This window comes from Lathyrus oleraceus, chromosome 3, assembly GCF_024323335.1.
Source record: "Lathyrus oleraceus cultivar Zhongwan6 chromosome 3, CAAS_Psat_ZW6_1.0, whole genome shotgun sequence".
NCBI lineage: Eukaryota > Viridiplantae > Streptophyta > Magnoliopsida > Fabales > Fabaceae > Lathyrus > Lathyrus oleraceus.
In genome coordinates, this window is record NC_066581.1 from 155,523,605 (window position 1) to 155,546,858 (window position 23,254).

At 34.6% G+C, this 23,254-nt stretch overlaps 1 protein-coding gene across 1 annotated transcript in view; it reads right to left on the reverse strand.

Moving 5' to 3' along the window:
- Positions 1–691: 691 nt before the first annotated feature.
- The window catches only part of LOC127130170 (UTP--glucose-1-phosphate uridylyltransferase-like), a gene marked incomplete at its 5' end in the record, with an annotated part of 28,230 nt that continues 5,667 nt past the window's right edge, over positions 692–23,254 (reverse strand). The window contains one exon of the mRNA XM_051059237.1: positions 692–753. Coding sequence (XP_050915194.1) covers positions 692–753 — 62 coding nt within the window. The remainder of the gene's footprint in view (positions 754–23,254) is intronic.

Consider the following 23,254-nt stretch of genomic DNA (forward strand, 5'->3'; position numbering starts at 1 on the left):
TGAATTATTTATGATTTTTTAAAGTTGATGATGAAAATGAAATAAACATTTTGAAAATAATATGAAATAATTGGATGCAGTGGCATTGTTGTAATTAAGCCGCTCACTTAATGAAACTCTGCGTTTCATTAAGTGATGTGTCACCACGTGACTGGAAGCATGGCGCGGGAAACAACAAATTTGAACGCAAGGCCAGGCAACAAAGATCAAACGCGACATCTGGAATGAAATTCGAATGTTCATCGCGCGATCTTGGTGTTCATCATCATCATGAACTTTTTCTCACAAAAACCAGCAAGCGATATACCAATCGAATCATCACATCATGTAGATCACTAATCTAACAAGAAATTAACCTAATTCTAATCATGCTTCACGGATCGAGCCAAGAAAGTTTTACATCCAAATGTTCAGATCCACATAACTTCATCAATACCTAATGAAAATCTATGATCTAAGTTGCAGTGTAACCTATGTTCCACGATCTACCTAAGCCACATCATGATTTCAAGAATCGAAGGATTTGAAATCTCACCTTATGATGAAGCTGCTGTTGAATTCGTGCGAATTTTGCTTGGATCAATTGAAACAGATGGCTTATAATGATGATGGAGATGAATAGAATCATTGCTTCAGCTCAACAATGCTTGAATCACCAGAATTTTCCAACTGCCATGTGAAGGAGCTTGCTTCAACAGTCACGATTATCAAGTGTTCTTCCACTTTTTGCCTTCAACAGTTCTTCAATTTCACCTGCCAATGATGAACAACACGAAAGGAAGCAAAAAGAATGATGAATTCTTGATGAACAAGTGAAAAAAGTGTGAGAAAATTGAGAGAATTTGGAAGTTTTTGGTTTGGGATCTGAGCAAATGATTGTGGATCTGGCGTTTCTGTTATGATTAAGCTCTTATACCCTCTGTTAATCCAGCTACTAAACATGATTAAGCAAATTGGAAGTGGATTAGTGAATGAAGCTTGTTATGTCATTTGGCAAAATTGCCCTTTTTCAATTTGAACCAATGGAACAGTGCACAACCAGTTTAAGCAAGTCACAAATCATGTTTAGAAGCAATTTGAATTGGCTTGGCATGAAAATTCCATGTATTTTTGAAAATCACTATTTTTCCCACCAAAATTTAATTGGTTCATTTGAAAAATGACCTTTTTATGTGATGCTTTTTGATGAAATGTAATGATGCATTATGATAGTACATGTCAAATGGGATTTTCTCAAAAAAGAATCACCCAAATTGGCCAAATGGTTCATGAGTTATGCCACTTTGAAGTTCAAGATTTTCTAAAAATGATTTGATCATAACTTGCCAACCACACATGAGAGATGAGTGTTCTTGGACTTTTTGGAAAGGAAAGAGCAAGATATTCAACTTTCATGTTGGACAAATTTTGATTTGAAGCTTGCTTGAGAATGTAATTTTGAGGAGAATGACTTTCCATTTTTGGCAGGTGAAAATTACAGGTCCTTACTATTTTGGGAAACTTCTTGTCTGACCTCAAATCCTTCACTGTGGATGTTTGAAATGTTATATGAAGCTTATATGGACATGAATGAGACCTTTCCAACCATCTCACACCTTCCAATCCCTGATTAAATGCACAGTTGACCACAGTTGACTTTGCTAGGGTTTTGGTTGACTGAGCCATGTTCTGATGAATTTCAAACCTCTTTCTCTTGAGATCTTGATTCCAAATGATGTCACAACTCATATGAACTCTTGATGAATGATCATGGTGCCCAAATTCTTCAAGAATGGCCACCATCTATTGCTCAATGAATGACTTGACTGATTGACTGTCGATTGCTTCAGCTGCAAGTAACATGGTTAGATGACAATATTTTTGTACTTTTGGTTAGTAAACAAATGAAAAGCAATGATATACAAATGCAATATATGCTTGGTGATCAAGAACCACATTCAGAAGATACCCACCCACTAGGAGGGAAGCAAAGGTGCACAATGATCCTTGAGGCAATGATATGATATGATATGATGCCATGAGGGATCTTAGGGACAAAATTGGGGTCTTACACTACCAAAAGAAAAAATCAATAAAAAGAAAAATTCAAACATGCATTAAGACATAAGCTTATTTTGCTTGTTACCTATTATTATTCAAAGAAATCTTTCACCTGTTGTGTGATCCTTTTGTGAGGTCAAAGTTGGGCATTCACCTGTTGAGTGTTTTGTGGCTATTTCTCTTTGGCCTTACGTTGGTCAGTTTTTCGTTTGATCTTGTGTTGATCATTCCTCTTTTTGTTTGGCCTTGCATTGTTCAGTTTCAGTTTTTGATTTGGTCTAGCGTTGACCATTTCTCTTTGGCCTCACATTGGTCAGTTTCAGTCTTTGATTTGATCTTGCGTTGATCATTTCTCATTTTGTTTTGGCCTTGCGTTGGTCAGTTTTAATTGTTGATTTAATCTTGCGTTGATCATTTCTTATCTCTGGCTTGGCCTTGCGTTGGTCAGTTGTTTTGCTTTGATCTTGCGTTGATCATTTCTCGTTTTGGTTTGGCCTTGCGTTGGTCAGTTTTAGTTGTTGATTTGATCTTGCGTTGATCATTACTTCTCTTTGGTTTGGCCTTGCGTTGGTCAGTTGTTGTTTTGATCTTGCGTTAATCATTTTCGTTTTGGTTTGGCCTTGCGTTGGTCAATTTTAGTTGTTAATTTGATCTTGCGTTGATCATTTCTTCTTTTTGTTTTGGCCTTACGTTGGTCAATTTTAGTTGTTGATTTGATCTTGCGTTGATTATTTCTTCTCTTTGGCTTGGCCTTGCGTTGGTCAATTGTTTTGTTTTGATCTTGCATTGATCATTTATCATTTTGGTTTGGCCTTGCGTTGGTCAGTTTTGGTTGTTGATTTGATCTTGCATTGATCATTTCTTATTTTGTTTTAGCCTTGTCTTGGTTAATTGTTGTTTTGATCTTGCGTTGATCATTTCTCATTTTGGTTTGGCCTTGCATTGGTCAGTTTTAGTTGTTGATTTGATCTTGCGTTGATCATTTCTTCTCTTTGGTTCGGCCTCGCGTTAGTCAGTTGTTGTTTTGATCTTGCATTGATCATTTCTTATTTTGGTTTGGCCTTGCGTTGGCCAGTTGTTTAATTTGATCGTGCATTGACCATCTCTCCTTTTGTTTGGACACTCTCTTTGATTTGGTTTGGCGTTGACCACTTCTTCTTGGGTCTGACCCTGCGTTGGTCATTTTCGTACCTGGTTCTGCTTCTTTTGGGTTTGGAACCGTGTTTGTTTCACCCAGATTGCAAATTTTATGGTTCTTTTGGTATTCAATCCCCATCTACCTTGATAGTTCAAAACTCTGTTTTTTCTCTCTCAGGTTTAAGTTGATTGAATAGGGGCAGTTGTTCCACCCAAAAATTTGCCCACTTGGTTTTCAACCATCATATGCTTATTGCTTCTCATACATTGCATTTACATTGGTACTTGTGTGTGGGATCAAGGATTTCTAGAGCTTGTGATCATCAGTTGAAGATGGAAGTTTTCAAGGAAAGTTGTGTGGGACCTCATACTCATGAGTATCTTATTGATTCAAGATCATTGGCTTTTTGAAATTCCCCTAAAATCTTTAAGGAATCAGGGTGTAGCTTTAGTTACTTGGCCCTTAAGCCTTTTTGATCAGGAATTAGGGTTTTGGCCCCTTTCAAGAATTGAGTTGAATTTTCATCAAGAATTGGTTTCTTTGATCAATTTATGGCCCAAGGTATCAAGTATGACCATTGGATTCATCACAAGACTTCTCAAAGCATTACATTGGATGATTGTTGAATTTTGACCTGATCAGTGAAAAAGTCAATTGTTGGTCAAAGGTTGTTTCAAACAAATTTCTTGAGCAACTTGGTTCTCAATGGCTTGTATGTGTACTAGTGAAAAAGTCAATTGTTGGTCAAAGGTTGTTTCAGACAAATTTCTTGAGCAACTTGGTTCTCAATGGCTTGTATGTGTACTAGGGCATCCTCATTTGGATCATGGACCTTTGGTGGGTATTATTTGGTGTCCAGTGGCTTATTCTTGAGTATTTGATTATTTGAGCAAAAGTCAACAAAAGTCAATTGTTGACCAAGTGGACTTTTGGTCAAAGTTGAAGTCAAAAATCATGTTTCAACATCATATGGATTTTGGTGAAAAAAATTCAAGGGAAATGTGGTTTTGGAAGCTAACTTGTTCATGAAGTAACTTGGTGAAGTGGAAATGTTTCTAAGTGTAAAAGTTACTTCATAGTCTTGATTTTGTAAAATTTATAACTTCCTCTTTTTTTTATTGAAAATTTGCAAACTTTAAATGCCTAAAAATTTGGGAATAAGACCTACAAGTTTGTCAATATGTTTCCATGTCCAACAAATTCTTATTTTGAGTTATGGAGCAAGACATTATAGGTCACTTTTGAGAATTATGGGTAATTTTCACCGTTCATCCATTTTCGATACCACGTTTGGGGATTTTAAATGCTTCAAACCAAATTTCTACCAAGATGAAAGTTATATTGAATCTCAAGACCTTTCAAAAAAGTACAAGAGCATGAACTAACTCTCAAAATTGAGAAAGTTATGGCCATGAGACCAAGGGATGGTTTTTGTTAATTTACTAAAACCTAGTTTTGCATATACTCCATTTTCTCAAAATGTAGCCATTCTTGTTGACTCAAATCAAGCCCATAACATATTTGGGTCGTGAATGAGATTACCTTGCCTTCTATTTGCACCCATGCAACCATTTTGGCCAATTTTGCACTTAAATCCTCATTTTTGCCAAAATTGCCAACTTTGATATTTCTCTCTCTACACTCCACTAACTTGTACCATCTTTTTCCTATTTACTACTGAACTTGGGAGGTATCCAAAACACATAAACCCCCTTGACAAATGTGAATAAAACACAGTCTTCCTTAGCAAGTTGATTTTTGGTCTTATCTTCCATTTATGCCCTTCAACGTCTCTTTGCTTGCAATGACTCTTCTACCCTCACTTTGTGGGCCTATATAAGAAAGCCAAGTTGTCCATTTCAATACACACAGGCTCTCTCTTCCCCCTTTCAGAAAAAATAACCAAATTGGTCTTATCTTTATCCCTCTTGAATCAAGCTTTTTCTCCAGAATTTCTTAATATCAAAACTCTTTATTTGAGTTGAAGGAAGAAGAATTTACAAGATTTTGGAAGCACAAGAGGGCAGTTGACTCTTTCTCCACTTGGTAAGCTTACAAAACCCTAACCATGGCACTTCAAAATCTGGAAATTATTGTATGTGTTCTTGATGTTGTTTAGAACATTTTTCATTTTGAAACTTTCGATTGATTCTTGCTTGATTTTCTGATTTTTGGATTGGAAGTTATTTGATGAAAAGTGATTTTTAGCCAACTTCTCTCCCAGATTTCTCTCTCATCATTCATCCTTTTGAAAATATTTCTAAACCAAAGTTGTAGATCACTCTGTGATCTATAACTTTGGTGTTTACAACTTTTCATTTCATCAAGAAATGAAGGAGAAAAATGGAAGTGAAGTTACCTGGGTGAAATTCGTGAAACATGATTTCAAGTGAAAAAGTGATTTTAAGTCAACTTCTCGCCCAGATTTCTCTCTCATCTTTCATCCTTTTGAAAAAATTTCTAAACCAAAGTTATAGATCTCTCTGAGATCTACAATTTTGGTTATTTACAACTTTTTATTTTGTTAAGAAATGAAGGAGAAAAATAGACTGGAAGTAGTCAGCTTGAAAATCGTGTTTCACGATTTTATGAGGAGATTTTAAAATTGGTTTGCTTTTGCATGGCCATTTGGCGCGTTGTGGTTGGCTCACCTTGTTTTTGTCCTCTAGCATCCACTGATTGGATTTGTTTTGATTGGCTTGGCATGGAATACCATGTGGACATGTTTGACCAACTTTGTTTTAAGTAATTTATTTTCTTCTATTGTCTTTTACTTGTTTATTTTATTAAAAATATTTTTAATTATAAAAAAAAATATGTGCTAAAAGGTATTTGTGTCTATTTGTTATTTTATCATTTAGTTTTCTATTTTTGGTATTTTAATTTCTAAAATGTGTTTATTTTGTTATTTCTTTTATATAGCTTATGAATTTAACTATTTATGGCCAATTTATGAACCCTAAAAATCTAAAAAAAAAATCATATTCCTCTGAGTTTTATGGAATTTTTGGTAGTCTTGGACCAAATTTATTTTTAGTTTTGCTTTGTTATAAAAAATAGGACAGGATTTAAATGGATTTTTGAGGTTTTATGGCTTTTACATGAAGTTTCAACGTAATTCCTTCACTTCCATTGGTCATAAAAATTTACAAAAATATTTTCTAGCTTTTATAAGATGTTAAGTTGATATTTGTTATTTTTGTAGATTTTTTGCTTCTGTTTTTTTGCCTTGTCCAAATTTATTTTGTTCAAATGTTTTTTGAGACTAGTTTGTGAGCTAGTTTCAACTTTTCTTTTTGTTTTGGTGCTTCCTTGATCTTTCGGCTTGAGCAAGGATATGCCTATGACTTGTTAGAGGTTTGAGCTCCTATAAATATTTTGTTTGGATTTTATATCCTATTTTTCTATTTTCTTTGGTTTTTTTATCATGAGCATCCCTTTTGCCTAGTGTAATTGAACCCAACTTCATTTTGAAGCTTGTGGATATAATTTAAGGCTTATTTTTGGGTATGTTATGATCATTTGGATGCTTAATTGGTATGTCAACTTATTTTCAATTTTTGGAAATTTTAAAGTTGATCATTTGGCTTTTACCTTAAGCATATAAGTTTGTGTGTTTTGTAAACCCTAGTTTCCTATCCTTTTGATCTTTTGAGCCAACTTTTGCTTTGACCTTGACTCCATTGATGCTTAGAAGAATGATAAGGTCAAGTATAGACTTATAAAAGACTTGAGAGGCATTTGAATTCATTTGATCACCTTGATCTCTCTCTTTTATTGTGTTTCTTTCTTACGCTTATTTGTGGTTTTTGTGAGATACATGGAATGCATTGATGCAAACCATTAAAGAGATGATTCTCATTTATTTATCTTATTATCATGAAATCTTTTGGGAATTAAGATAATTTTGGTTGATCCATTTAAGCTCCCTAACTTATGTTTGCTATGATTGTCTTTGTTGCTTTATTTCCATTCATATGTGATCAAGGTTAGGAGATTATTTTGATGTGTTCCTTTGCCCATTACCTTTGATCCATATTGAATTAAATCTTGTGTGTTTTCTACTGACTTCTAAAGTCATTTTACCTTTAAGGTATAGCTTCTATGATTCTATGGCTTGCATTCAATTACATGTCAACTTTGATGACTTTTGGGAAGCAACATTTCTCCTCCTCCCACTTTGTTTTCTTTCCTCTTTGATGGTGAGACCTTTAGGGTGGAGGATCTATATTTGAAGTATTTTTTCATGTGTATGTGAATATTTCATTACTTTAATCTTTGTCCTTCCTTCTTGCTTGCATTACAAATTTGCTTCCTTTGAGCTTTGTTTGATGTTTTCGCTAGCTAGTTTTGTATCTTGAGGATTGTTTCATTTCTTGAATGATGTTCAATGATTGATACTTATTAGTATGTCTTAGCTACCACCTTCTCTTGTTTGTTTTGATCCTTTAGTGATCATACCTTCCTTGTTTGACTTTTGATATATGATTCCTTTGTATGATGATATCTCTCACTTATGTGAATTATGTTTGTTTTGTGCTTTAGCCTTAGTGATTTGATCATTTGGCATCCTTTGTGATATGTTGATGACTTTGGGCTTGTCGTTGCCTTGTCACATGGATATTTGATCATACATTAGTTTGTTTTGTTTTGCATAGATTACTTGAGTATTGCTCCGTGTGCATTACATCTTGTGGTGATCTTATGCATCCTCTCCGTGAGTGTGTTTTGTTGCTTGATCTTAGTATGCATGTTGTTTATCTTTGCTTACTTCTTTATTCTTTTTTTCCATGCTCCCTTAGGATTTGACTTCATCTTATGCAAGATAAGTCATTAGACCTTAGGATTCTATCCATGCATGCTAACATTAGGGTTTTGCTTAGTCTCCCATATCCTCAACTTTAGGGCCACTATTGCATGACAAGTTAGGGCTTTGTGTAGTCTCCCCTTAGCCTTTTCTTCTTTCTTTTGAATTATACCTTCTTTTTATTAATCAAATTCAAAACACTAAGCCGTAACGAGTTGGTTCACATTTTACGAGACTTAAGTAACAGGAGGGTAATGAGGTGGTACATTCCGTTTACCATTATTTCTCTTATTCATAGCCGTTTATTGTGGACCAATTCTAAAATCTTTTTCATGAAAGTGGAGAAGGAAGAGTGTCCCTACATTGGGATTAACTCATCACTATCTACAACAAAATATAAACCAAATCAAACTCTTTTTGGCCTTTTGGCCCTTTTTTCTTTTGCAAACCTTCTTCTTAACAAAGGATGTGTATTAACATTCCGTAAAATGCGACGTGTAAGTCCCTAAGGTCAGGCGGTAAGTCGTCAAAAAGCTAGAGTGTGAATGTAACATTATCCGCCTAAAAAACACAAACAAACAAACTTTTTAAGGTGAACTATGAATGCCCTGATCCCTCACTAAGGGGTACGTAGGCACAAAGGTTCACAACCATGTCAGGCACATTAATAAAAACCTTTTCTTTTTTTCTTTGTAAATAAATTAACCTTCTATCATGCATTGCATTCCTCCTTAGCTTTTAAGCTTTAGACTTAGACACCCTTAGAACAAACAGACTTGTGTGGATACTGTAGAGTACTACGAACGTGAGGGGTGTTAATACCTTCCCCTTGCGTAACTGACTTTCGTACCTAGTTTTCTTTAGGGGTTTCTCGATATTTCTCCCTTTTCCTTTTGGAATAAATAAAAATTAGGTGGCGACTCTGTTTCAATCGAGTTAAGTTAATCAATAGCTTACACTCAGAATTTTCCCCCGCGACAACCATTAAGCTATGGATAAACTTCACATCAATAAAACCAAAGTTACCACAACGCTTTTATTGTTTCCAAAGGTAACGGGAAAAGTACAAACAAAACCCAAAGATAAGAAGTTTTCAAATCAAAACTAATAAAATGCCAGAGATTACAGGTAAGGGGGTTGGTTACACAGAAGAAAGGTGTTAGTACCCAAAGTGTCCTAGGTACTCCTAAGGAGCGCTTTTTTATATGTGTATGTGTTTTTAGTATAAAAGATGTTTACAATAAATAGAGTGTGGGGATGCGAAGAGAATTCATTAATTATATTTTTGTGTTTGACAAGACCTTCGGACTTGTGCCTACGTACCAACATAAAAATGAGGGATCAAAACCTCATAGTTCGTGGTATCAATTTCAAAATAAGTGGATTACTTTTAATCAAAATTTAAGTTTAAAAGAGGCACAAAAGGCCTAAAAGAGTTTGAATGAGTGTTAGTTCTTTTTGTCTTTTGAAATTTTAAGTCAATATGGTTAGATTCATTTACAAGTTTGATTTAAGAAAAGAGTTTTAAAATGCAATGGCTTAAGGCCAAAGTTTCTAATTTGCAATAAACTCTAAGTTTAGAAATCACAAGCAAAGAAGGTTTTTGAAAGGGGGAGAGATTTGAAATTTAAGAAATGGGAGGAGGTGAAGAGACTAATCCTAAGCATAAAATTTAAAAGTTAAGAGTTGAAAAGATCTGACCAGTGGGATGCAATCCAATAGACAAGAATGTCATATAGAAACCCACTTTTCTCTTTGGATTTTAAATCAAGCAATATCAATAAGCAAGTAGCAATATGAAGAGCAAGGCATCAAATAAAGATAGCCACATCCAAGCAAGCAACTTCACAGTCTTCTTCTTAATCTTCCATGTACCATATGACATACTTCTTGATTCGCTCAAAATAAGGCATTAGACACAGGTTCAAAATAATATTTGCATCAAGACCATGTAGCATATGAATTCATGTGGATCCCAATACTTGCATCAGATGGAAGCTCAAATTACAATACCTTGGTCTCAAAAAATGTTGGCATTGGCCAAGTCCTCTTGCATAGGAAATGTTGCCTAATTCTAAGTCCAAAGCTCATATCAAATCCCACAGTCCACAAAAATATTTTTTATGATTTTTGTTGTTTATTAAGTATTTTAAGGTCCTAAGACCATAAACACAAACAAAATATACAAGCAAATATATACAATCACAATATATGGCTCAAGTGAGCAAAATGAAAATGGCATAAACATAAACAAGTTAAATGATATGTAAATTGCAAATGAAATGGTAAATGACTTGAATTTAAATTGCATAAAGTAAATGACTTGAAATTAAAAGCAATAATAATGAGAGTTAGTCAAATGTTAGTTGATTAGATGTTAGTGAAGTTTTTCTTTTCAATCGATTAAGTCATTCTTTGGAGAACACTCAACCCTCTATTCACAAGCATGGATCCTTAAACCAAGACATCTTCCAAAGGAAGGAAAAAAGGTCAAGTTTCCACATAATACCATGAAAGGGGAGAGACTTATAATCTCACTTACTAGAATGATATGCCTTTGGGTCAAAATTTAGCGATACGTTAAGCAATCGTAATTGGACTTATGTAGAAGTCACAACTATCTGTTGATGGGCAATAGAAATTTGTGTGTTAATGCATGTTAGAGATATGGTATAATGAACCATACTCCTAAAACATACCACACACAAAAAGAAAATGATCAAAGGATGGACATAATCTCATCCATACTTGTATTGGTTCATCTAACACAAAGGTATTGATGAACCAATTAGCCTTAGGATATTGAGACTTCATTAGTGAATGAAAGGGATGGGATAGAATGGGATTGAAGATGAATAGGGAGGGGAGATGAGAGAAACACAAATTGGTCATGGGAGGAATTTTATCAAATTAAAATCATTCATTCATTTTAGGAGATGAAATGTGCATTTCACCAATCCCCTAAATCCAATGATTTTAATCCAACAAAAGTCAAATCAACCTGGACCAAGGCCCAAGCACATAGTCAAACTTTACAAGTCAATAAAAATGGCTCAACATAACTTCTACACACCTAATCAATTAAAAATCAAATAAAAATGCATTTAAATTGAATTATGTTTGATCAAAAACCTAAAACCTCTTTAAAACACCAAATAAATGGCCAAGAGATTTATCCTAGGTCAAACAAGGTCAAAGGACTTTAGACAAAAAATTTCATAATTTTTGAAAGTCAGAAGTATTTTTAAACAATTAAAAATATGCACAAAACCAATTAAATCATAAAAAAATCAAAATTAATCCAAAAAATAATTTTAATTCAGAAAATGAAAGAGGAAAAAATTTGAATTTTTTTGGTGAAAGTCCCATATTTTTTGGATTAAAAATGAAATTAATAACAATTAATTTAATATAAGGGATTAAACGGAATAAATAGAAAATAAAAAAAATAGGGGCCATCTGATCTCCCTCATTAATTGAGGTGGTAGATCAGATGGCCAAGAGCGCGCGTTCCACATGCACACGAGTCAAACACGCTGCAGGCATGGTAATCACAATAGGCGTGTGAGATTAGAAAATGAGACTCAGATTAGAAAATGAGACTCAGATCAGATGGTCCTGGACAAGCCAGCACACCACCGGAGCCCTAGCTTCGATCATCTTCTCCGGTGAGAGCCACCGGTCTGGTTCAAGCTCAACTCAAAGGAAAATTAAAAGTGAATACACTATTTAGAAGGAAAAATGCTCAGGAGCACGAATATGGCCTCAATTTTTTCCAATTCCATGTATATAAAAAGATACAGGGATTTGAATTTTGAGGATCATGAACTGAGTTGCTTCGATTTGACCTCAAAGCAACTCAATCTTCTTGCCTACATTGATAGGACTTCAGACAACCAAAAATCAACAAGAATGATAAAGAATTGAGGAAGAAACGAAGAGATGAAAATTCTGAAAATTCACCTTCAATGGAGCTTCAGATTGGCATGATCTTGCTTTCAATTATGCTTAGCCTTGCTTCAGATGCTTGTTGGAAGTGAAATGGATCAAGTAAAGGTATGGAATCTTGGAGTTTCAATCTCAAAACAGATGGAGAATTTAAACTCGATTTTCAAAGAAAAACTTCAAGCTTATCCTTCAATGGTGGGGGTTTGGGGTTGCAGGTTCAAAGCTCGGGCATGAGGTCCTTAATTCTGAGCAATGAAGGTCTTATTTATTGGCCATGAGATTGATTTCCACACACTTCCAATTTTGGCAATTTTTGAAAATTCTCTTTGCATGCTTGCATGGGCTTGTGATAAGCCCATCAAGTGATGTGCTTTGATCCAAAAATGAGTGTGCATCATGCTGAATTCATGTTGGAAGGCCATGCAATTGTGTATGAAAAGTGGAAGTGGAAAACATCCAAATGGTCCTTCAACTTACACCCATGCGCAAGTCCTTCATTCTTTGGCCAAATGAGATGATGTTAGACTTTTTGGAAAGGTGAGATCAAGGGGAATAACTTTAATGTTTAATGCTTTTTCATTTGAAGCTTGGATCATGATGCATTTTGAGGTGGAAGTTTGGGGAATCAAACATATTGGAAAATGTTCACTTCTTCCACCTTGAATAACTTTTTCTATGGACTTCAAATGAGAAAAGTTCCTTCATCAAAGTTATATCGCTTTCAAACCTCTTCAATTTGGTAACAAATTTGACCTTATTTGGATTTGTCATGAAGGAGTTATGTATTTTAGAAGTTAAGGAAAATCACTTGTTCAATGGTATTGGCCCAAAATAATCTATAATGTTTCCTTTTGGCACATGCATTTTCAAGTTGAATTTGAGCTTCCTCTAAACATAAAAGTTGAAGTAGACATCTTGAATTTGATCATGGAATTTGAATGGATTTCATATCATAAATATTGAGGAAGTTATGGTCTTGGGAAGTTGACCTCCAAACTAGGGTTCAAACAAAATGACCTATAATCTTTCACCATACAAAATGACTTTCCAAGCAAAACTAGCTCTTGACTTAAACATGAAAGTTGTTTGGAATGTCATTTTTAGTAACTTTTTGTTTGGAATTATTTTCATATGTGTAGCGGGGTTTTCGTTACTTTTAGGTTTATTGACTAAACCAAAAGTCAACATACAATTCGAGTCGCCACCACACTTTTATTTGTCCAAGTAAGAAGTTTTTCAAATCAAAAACTAATAAAAATGTCGGAGATCTAGGTAAGGGGGTTGGTTATGAAATGGGAAGGTTTTACACACCCAAAACATCCTTAGTACTCTAAGGTAACCTCTTTTAGCAAATATGTGTTGTAGGTTGGTATTTGTGAAAAGATTTGGGCACAAGATTGGAAGGATGAGAAGAGAATAGATTATATTTACAAATTTTGTTGTTTGAATGGATGAACCCATTGCCTACGTACCATCACAAAGGAGGATCAAAACCTCGTAGTTCGGGGTAAAAATCTCAAAGATTGGTGAATTGATTTTAATCAAAAGCCTTAAGGTCTTTTGTTATCAAAGGGAGAAAACTCAACATAAACCAACAATCCACCATGTGAGGAAGGCTTCAACATGCTAGTGAGGGGTTAACCCTATAATAAGCATGGAAGGCTTATAATCCAACACTAAGGATAAGGTGAGATTTACATCAACCATTATGATAACTCAAACCTATGACTAATGTTTCTGAAAAGGTTTTACAAAGTGGCCATTGGAACCACAAAACAACTTGAAATGAGTTATATTTACAAGTTAGATTTATTTACAAAATGAGGTCAAAGTTGGATTAGTGTTCATTTACAATGAGTATTTATGAAAATGGTTTTGAAAAGTCAAAGGCTTAAGGCCTAGGTTTCTAATTTGAAACAAAGTCAAAGTTTTGAAAATGATTTTTGGCTTGGTTAGAGTGAGGGGAAGAAAGAAGGGCTAGTCCTAAAGCATACAAAGATAAGAGGGGAAAGAAAAACCCTTGGAGTTCCTTTTCTTTGAGTCATAGATATGACTCAAGATGCTCCTTTCCTTTGGATTTAGCACACAAACAAGCAATCAATGATTCAAGCTCCTAGGATCTTCATTTGGCTTGGCTCTTAACTTGGTTACCCATGACAATGGTCCTCTTTTCACAATCTCAAGATGGGATCCCTATCACACAAAAGCAAACATCAAAAAGCTCATAACACAATAAGTGGAATGGGCAAGGAATAAGTTTAAAGTGAAGTCCTTTGAAGTCAACTTTGAGTTTTAGCATTCTAAAGGCATGTGGCCTAGTTGCTCTTCAACAAATTTTGCATTCTAAAGGCATGAGGCCTAGTTGCTCTTGAACTCCTATAAGCATGGGTAAATCCTAATTCTAATTCCTTTCTCCTTTTGCATTTTTGTTCACATCAAAACAAACACAAACAACATAAAATAGCAACATATTTATATACAATAATGGGCTCAAATGAGCAAAAGAAAAATGACATAAACATAAAATATGTGCTCAAATGAGCAAGAAATAAATGACATTAAAAGTAAGTGGCAAGAAATTAAAAGCTCAAATTAAAGTTAGTAATTAGTAGGGTTATGTTAGCTTGTCATAAGACAATGTAGCGCTATGTTAAGCAATCGTAAGTGGACTAATGTAGTAGTCACACCTATTTGAGGTCGGTCAATAAAAATATAGGCAGATAACACAAGTTAGAGGTCATGACTAGTAAGCCAAGCTCCATAAACTTGCCATGCCAAAACAAAAGGGGAACGACCTTGTATTGACTTTTGGTTATTTGCTTGACCAAGAAGCAACCTATCTTTGACACAAAATAACTCACTTGATCATGGATCAAGTTGAGTTTGGTTTGGATTAAAGAAGGTTAGACTTCTCATTTGCCAAGACCAACCTCAAGACTTTAACTCATTGGCCATTGATGGAAAGAAAGGGATGAAGATGGTAAGAAGTCAACAAACAATCCCAATTGATCAAGGGATAACTCATCCTTGATCAAATTCATTCATCTTTCTAAGTGATGATCCTTAAGGATTTTCATACTACAAAATTCAATGAATTTGATCAAAGTTGAATCAATTTAACCTCAATCAACACCAAACAGAAGAGAGATGAAGATAACAAGTCAAGAAGTCAATGAATTTTTTTTGGCATTTTTTGAATTAAAAGAAAATACAAATAAAAAATGAACAAACCAAATGGAACCTCAAACTTAATTCAAAACAACTTTAAAAAGTCCAATTAAATTCTCATAGGTTCAATATAGTCAAACAAGCTTTGACTAATTTTCTCACAAATTTTTGAAATCAGAAAGTAATTAAAAGTAATAAAAAATAGCATAATATGAATTAAACTATCAAATAGATGCTATGAAAATATTTTTGTATTTTTTTAAAAGTCAAAAAGTATTTTAAAATGAATTAAAATCATTAAAAATCAAGTAATTCATAAAAAATATTAAATTAAGTCACCAAAATAATTAAAAATCATAATATGAAACTAGATTTTTCAAGATTTTTTTTGGAATTGGTCTCATATTTTTCTGACTTCAAATGAGTTTTTAATGAATTTTTGAAAATAAAAGGAATTAACAGAAAATAAAAAGAAAATAGAATAAACGAAAAAATGCACAACCATCAAATGCGTTTTATTAATTGACGTGGCACAAGGCAAGGGTTCAGATTTGAGGAAACACGGTGCATAAAAGTCAAACGCGCCACATCATGAATTAAATGAAGTAATTGAAACGGATGATCAAGATTAGATCGTGGCAAGGTGATCCAATGGCCAGGAAGTGACACACGTGGTGGTGGTGGAAACCACCATCTTCTCCGGCGAAGCAACAAATTCCGGCCACATTTGCAGAAAAATAAACTTCAATAAAAATGGAAAATAAGGACATGGAAATGAAGCTCGTGTGATGTAGATCATCACTGTACCAATGGATCTTCCTCACTCTTCATATATTGAGAGAAAAGGTGAAGGAGAAAATCATGGTGTCCACACGGATTGCTCATGAAATGAAGAATTGAAAGTATCAACAACTTGCCTCAAGTGTGAGGACTTCAGAAAACCACAAAAACACAAGGATACTACATTGAATTAGGAGATTCAGATCCAAAAAGTTTGAATGGATACCTTTGAATTGATGAGCTTCTGCCCATGAATTCCTCAAGATCCTTGCTCCTTCTTGATCTATGAATGTAATGGAAGTGATTGGTTAAGGAATTAGGCTTTAAAACTCAGTTAATGATGCTGAACTTCAAGCTCGAAAGTATAAAAAAAATTGAGTGATTCCTTTGGTGAGGGCTATGGTTTCACTTCTGCAGCACTTGGGATCTCCAAAGGTTATTGAATGAAGCTCATGAAGGTGTTATTTTGAGTGATTCCTTTGGTGAGGGCTATGGTTTCACTTCTGCAGCACTTGGGATCTCCAAAAGGTTATCAGAGTTGTATGTCTTTTCAAGATGGTCAATCTAGACTCAAAGTTTGCATCATTTGGATTTTCTATGACAAAGTTATGGGCATTTGAAGTTGGGTACTTTTTCAAATTCAATGAATTAGGTCCAAGATGACCTATAATGTTTTGCATTATCACATGTATTTATTTTAGGATTATTAAATGTTGTCCAACATAACATTTGAGGTAGACATCTCAAGCTTTCCAATTCCTTTAGTCTCACCTAAAAATCATAAAAAATAAGGAAGTTATGCCCTTTGCGAGTTGACCCAAAATTAGGGTTTCAGTCAAAATGACCTATAATGTTTTGAAATGAATGATGACTTTCCAAACTTAAAATGGACTTTTGATGAACATGAAAGTTGTTCATATGGTTCTTAAGAAAAATTTTTCTTTTGGGTTCATCTTCATTTGACAAACACATCAAAAGTTATAGCTCATTGGACTTCAGCTTGGTCAGATGACTTAACTGGTCAACTTTTCAAGGCCAAACTTCCAATCTTGGTGAATGAATGATTGAGGATCCTCAAATAGACTCATGTGTGCATAAAATGATGAATGAAAGAACTTCCCTTGATTAAATTTGATCAAAGGTTGAGATTGCTTCATGGGCAAGGCACAGTCAAAGTCTAGTGAAATTAGGGTTTCCTTGGGAAACAATCTTCAAGCCCTTTGGGTTATCTTGATCAAATTGGAAAATTGAGATACTTGGGAGACATACATGATTATTAGGAACTTTATTGACCATTGCCGTGCTTTTTCTCCTCTTCATCTAGCCATTGCATTGGGCTTAGGAGCCTCCTAGGAGCATTGTTGGGCACATGATCACTTGAGCTTCAAAACAAAAAGAGTTAGTGACATATTCTTGTTCTTTTGGTTATTAATCAAATAAGAAAAGAAATAATATACAATACAAGTATGCTTGGTGGTCTCAAAACACTCAAACAAGTCCCAACCCTAGGGTTAAGGAGCCAAACATGTTATGATCCTTGAGGCAATGCACTTGTGCAATAACATGATTCCATGAGGGATCTTAGGGTCAAAATTACGGTCTTACAATATGATAAAAATTGTAGGAGATAGGGTCTAGGGAACTCCAGTTTTGACCAGTTGACTTTCTTTGGTCAACCACCATGAACCAACTTGCTAGCTTGACATTCTCTTGATTTTTGGGACTCATAGAGGATCATATATGCATAAGATGATGTGATATGAAGTATACCTTGAAGTATTTGATCAATTGTTGAAGAAACATGTTGAACAAGTCACACAAGATACCCGGATGAATTAGGGTTTCCAAGGAAAACAAACTCCAAACTCTTGATAATTTCTTGATCAAAATGATATGTGAAGATCATGGGGATTCATATATGATGCTTAGAACCAATGTGAATCAATTCTTTATTTCACTCCTTTCATTGAGGGTTTTAAACCCTAGATATGAGCTTGATGGAGCATAGGTGAGCATACACACTACCTACAAAAGCAACAAACTATACATAGACATATTTTTGGTATTTTGGTTAGTAAACAAAGAAAAATGAAGTATGATACAATCAAATGTGCTTGGTGATCTCTCCCAATGAAAACCCAATGAATGAGGGGTAAGGAGAATGCCAAGGTGTGATCCCAATGCCCATGCATGTGATGAGATTGCATGAGGGATCTTAGGGTCAAATTTAGGGTCTTACAGCTGCCCCTATTTGAGGACGTTCTAGCTGAGGAGATGAAGGTTAAAATCTTTGTATCGACTCAGTAGAATGGACTTAAATAACAACATATAAAAACAAATTTTGGTCCCTAAGAGACCTCATGATGCATATGATATAAAAGTTAAAAATGATCTCTGTGGGGAAAATGTTGCCACAAAGAAAAATAATCCGGAGAGACTGAAAGTCCGCAGGAGCATAATGTGTTCCATAAGGAAAACTCATTGGGGAGACAGAGGCTCTGGGGGATAAAAAGTTGTGCGTAGGTCAGGCTACAAATTAAAACTGCTGGGGGACACGAGGGATTCCATGAAAATAAATCAATGGAAGGACTCAATCGGGGACGAAGGAAAAGTCTACAGGGGAAACGGATAGATCAGAACAAAACTGAAATACTCGAACCAAGTAGGAAATGGTGATTTCATTGAGGAAATACGCACTCCAACTTAACTGGGGGAAGAATAAACTTCAACACAGGAGTACTAGAAATATATTATCTATTACCGGTTACTGGGTAAGGAGATAACATAATCTGACAGAGAGGACATCCGTTACCGATTAGGGTAAACATATCAAGGATGACTCGCTGAGAGCAATAGGAGGTGTATTCATTACCAGTTACTGGGTAAGAATAACCTTTTGGGGAAAAGCCAAATAGGATTGACAACTACCGGTTATTGGGCAGAAGATCAAAGGAAGAGAATATTCGTCACCGGTTAAAGTGAACATATCAAAGATGAACTCAAAGGGAAGAATATCCATCATCGGCTTAGATGAACATATCAAGGATAGACTGTCGGGGAAAAGTAGGAATTACATCTATTAGTTACTGGATAGAATACCGAAAAGAGAATATCCGTCATCGGTTAAGATGAACATATCAAGGATAGACTCCTAGGGGAGAAATAGGAATTACATCTATCATTTACTATATAGAATACTGTAAGACCCCAATTTTGACCCTAAGATCCCTCATGATATCATAACATTGCATTTGCATTGCCTCAAGGATCATAAGCATCTTGGCTCCTTTACCTTTGGGTGGGATCTTTTGAGAGTTGGTTTGAGGTCACCAAGCATGCTTGAATTTTATATTATTGATTTTCTCATTTTATTTACTAACCAAAAGCACAAAAATATGTCACTAACATCTCTTGTTTGTAGCTTGAGCAGTCACAAGGTCCAAAGCTTCTAGAAGATCCTATGTGCATTGATATGACCAAGAGAAGATGAAAGCAAACATGGAAATGGTTCCCAAAGCTCTCATCCATCAAATATGCCTCCCAAGTATCTAAATTCATCATTTTGATCAAAGCAAATCAAGGGGTTTGAGGCTTGTTTCCCAAGGAAACCCTAATTCATTTGTTCATCAACTGTGCCTTGCTCATGAAGCAACCTCAACCCATGGTCAAATGCAATCAAGGAAAGTTCTTTAATTCATCATTTCATGCATATTTGAACTTATTTGAGTGTCCTCAAGCATCAATTCATCAAGATATGAGGTTTGGACTTGAGAAGTTGATCAGTCAATTCATCTGACTATTTTGAAATACACTGAGACCTAACATTTGATGTGTTTGTCAAATGGAGATGATCCCAAGAGAAAATATGTTCTTAAGGACCATATGAACAACTTTAATGTTCATCAAAAATTTATTTGAAGCTTGGGATATCATCATCCATTCCAAGACATTATAGGTCATTTTGACTGAAACCCTAATTTTGGGTTAACTTCCCAAGAACATAACTCCTTCATTTTTCATGATTTTTAGGTGGGATCAAATGTATTGGAAATCTTACGATATCTAATTCAAATGTTATGTTGAGAAAAATTTAAAAATCTCAAAAGAAATACATGTGATAATGCAAAACATTATAGGTCACTTTGGACCAAATGCATTGAAATGTGAAAAAGTACAACTTCAAGTGTCCATAACTTCTTCATCAAAAATCCAAATGATGCAAAATTTAAGTCCAAATTGATTGCCTTGAAAATACCTACAACTTTTATGTTGAAGCGTTTGTCATTTGGAGCTCGCATCATTGAGACAAGAGGGCTTGGACTTTGGCCAAATTTGAAAATCCCACATGTGCATGTTTTGCACCCTACACTTCATGACCACTTTTCATCAATTTCCAAGGCTCAAATGGAGTTTTGATCAACATAAAAAATGATCCTTATTCAAAAATCTTTCCAACCATTACTCATGAGGTGGTGTTTCAAGTTTGGACATAGCATTTTTGAAGGCTTGAACATTATGGCACATTTTGGAAAATCATTAAAATTTGCATTGCATGATCCATTATTACACAATTTGCACGTCCAAATTGCTTCTATCATGCATCAGCTACCAAATCCAAGTGGAATTGGACCCTCTATGCGCCTGTACAGGCCCATGTATGGAGGCCCTTTCCATTCATGCAAGTTTATGATCATGCATTTTCAGCTTGCCTTGCCTATAAATACAATGCATATGAGCTTCATTTCACTAACCTGAAGGCGCCCCAAATGTTGTTCAATTGAAACCTCACCCTCACACCAAAGGAACTATCTCACTTTTCTTTCAATTTTCAGATCTGAATTTCGATTTCCTCGATTGAAATTTCAGATCTAAAAGCTCCTAAACCTCTTTACCTTGATCCATAGATTGAACTGTAAGCATTAGCATCAAGGAATTGTGACTCCAAGCCCTGCAAATCATAGGTTCACCTCACACTTTATTTTCTTCGAATCAGCTTGCATAGTGCTTATTTCTTGTTGTTGTTGTGTGATCTGAAGTCCTCTGCAGAGAGGCAACACTATTGAGATTTCAATTTTCAAAAATCATGAAGTTCATTTGAACACCACAGACCTTCCATCTCTGATTTCTCTCAATGTAGAAATCTAGAGTGGATTTGGTTGGTACAGGGGTGATGTACATCACCCCAGCTCTCGATTGATGCCTGGATCGTGTCTTTTGGTTAACATTTGATGCTCTGCAATTTTGGACTTGGACGGAAGTTGGCCAGAGAAGACGGTGGCGCTGGCCACCGTCTGGTCTCCAGATTGGATCTGAGTCGTCCATCTCAGTTTCCAGATCTAATCCCATGCCGCCATTGTTATGACTTTATTATTGGCTTGGTGCGCTTCAGTTGACTCATGCACATGGTAGGCGTGCGCCTCCTGACCTCATGATTTGCCATCTCAATTAATGAGCTCAGATCAAACGGTCCACACATTTTCCTTTTTTTTAATTTTTGATTATAATTTCTTTTATTTCTTTTAATTCCATTTCTCTTTAAAAATTCATAACTCCTTCATTATTGGTCCAAAAAATATGAGACCAATTTCATTTTTCTCCTTTTAATTTCTAGTTTCTAAAAACGGTTTTTAATATTTTTTATTTTATCATTTGATATTTTTTAGTAATTTTCTCTTTTCTGCTTATTTTTAATTCATTTAAAATAGTTTTTGATATCCAAAAAATACAAAAGTATTTTTCCAACCTCTTTGAATGATGATAGATCTATGAAAAATATTCTCATCAATTTATTAATTGATTTGAGATTTATTTGAGATTTTAGTTCAATTAGGTTATTTTTATGCATTTTAATTGATTTAAAATAGTTTCTGACTTCTAAAAATGCTGAAATTTTTTGTCAAACTTTGTTTGACCTTGTTGAACTTGGGATAATTCACTTGGACTTTTCAAAGTTGATTTGAAGTGAGTTTGAAGTTTAACCTTTCTTTATTATTTTAATTCAAGTTTTATTTTAATATTGAAAAATACCAAAAATATTTTATTTGTTTCTTGACTTCTAATCTTCATTTTGCTTCTGTTTTCTATTGTTTGACCTTGATCTTCTCTATCTTTGGTCAATGCTTGTTGATTATCTTATTCCATTTCTATTAATATATTTTAATTCTTCATCTTCTTCTTCTTCTTCTTCTTCTTCTTCTTCTTCTTCTTTTTTTGATCAATGAGTTAAAGATTGGTGGTTAGCATTGATACATGGAGGTTTAATCTTCCTTGATTCAAATCTAATTCATCTTGATCATGGATCAAGTGAATGGCTTTGCATTAAGGATAGGTTGCTTCCTAATTATGCAAAGAACCTAAATCAATACAAGATCATTTCTCGTCTTCTTTTTGGCATGGCAAGTTGTAGGAGTTTGATTCACTAATCAAAATCTCTAACTTGTGTTGTTGCCTACATTATTATTGACCGGCCTCAGATAGTTGTGACTTCTACATAAGTCCAATTACGATTGCTTAACATAGCGCTAAATTGCCTTATGGTGCACTAACTCTAACACTAACCATTAACCATTAACATTTAATTCTTGCTCTTTACAGTTATGCAATTTACTATTCTTGTACATATTATTCATTTGCTTTTGCTCTTTGCTTACTTGAGCACATGTTTATGTTAATGCAATTTGCCTTTTGCTCACTTGAGCACATAATTGTGTATATATTATTGTGCTTGTGTTTTGTTTTGATTGTTGTGGACCAAATGCAAAAATGGACAAATGGACTTAGTTTCTAGGACATTCCCTATGCAAAATTGGAGTAAACTGCCTAATGTTGAAGATGGATTAGAAGGACCAAATATCTTAACTCACTCTTATCCATTCTTAATTTACTTTATAGAACTCTTTGATGTGTGTGCTTTTGTGCTAGGGAATCCTATTTGAGCCAAATTGAAGAACCATTGCCATGTTCATCCAAAGTGAAAGATACAAGAGCCATTGGGGATCTTCTAAGAGCTTATTTGATTATGTTGATTGCTTGAGCTTACACTTATTTTGCTTGCATATTCCAAAGGATGGGAGCTACTTGGATCATCAATATGATCTCAAGAGAGGAACTCAATTTGTAGTCTTGTTTCTTATCCTTCATCTCTTGTATGATTAGGACTTTAGCCATTCTTCTTCTTCCCTCCACTCTAACCCAAGCCAAAACTTTTTGTGCAAACATTAACACTTCTTTTTAAACATTAGAAACCTAAGCATTATGCTTTTGATTTTCAAACTTTCTTTTCATAACACTTATTTTGAATTGAACCTTTAAGTCAACTTTGACCATATTTTGTAAATACTTTTCATTGGTAAATATAACTCATTCAAATACTT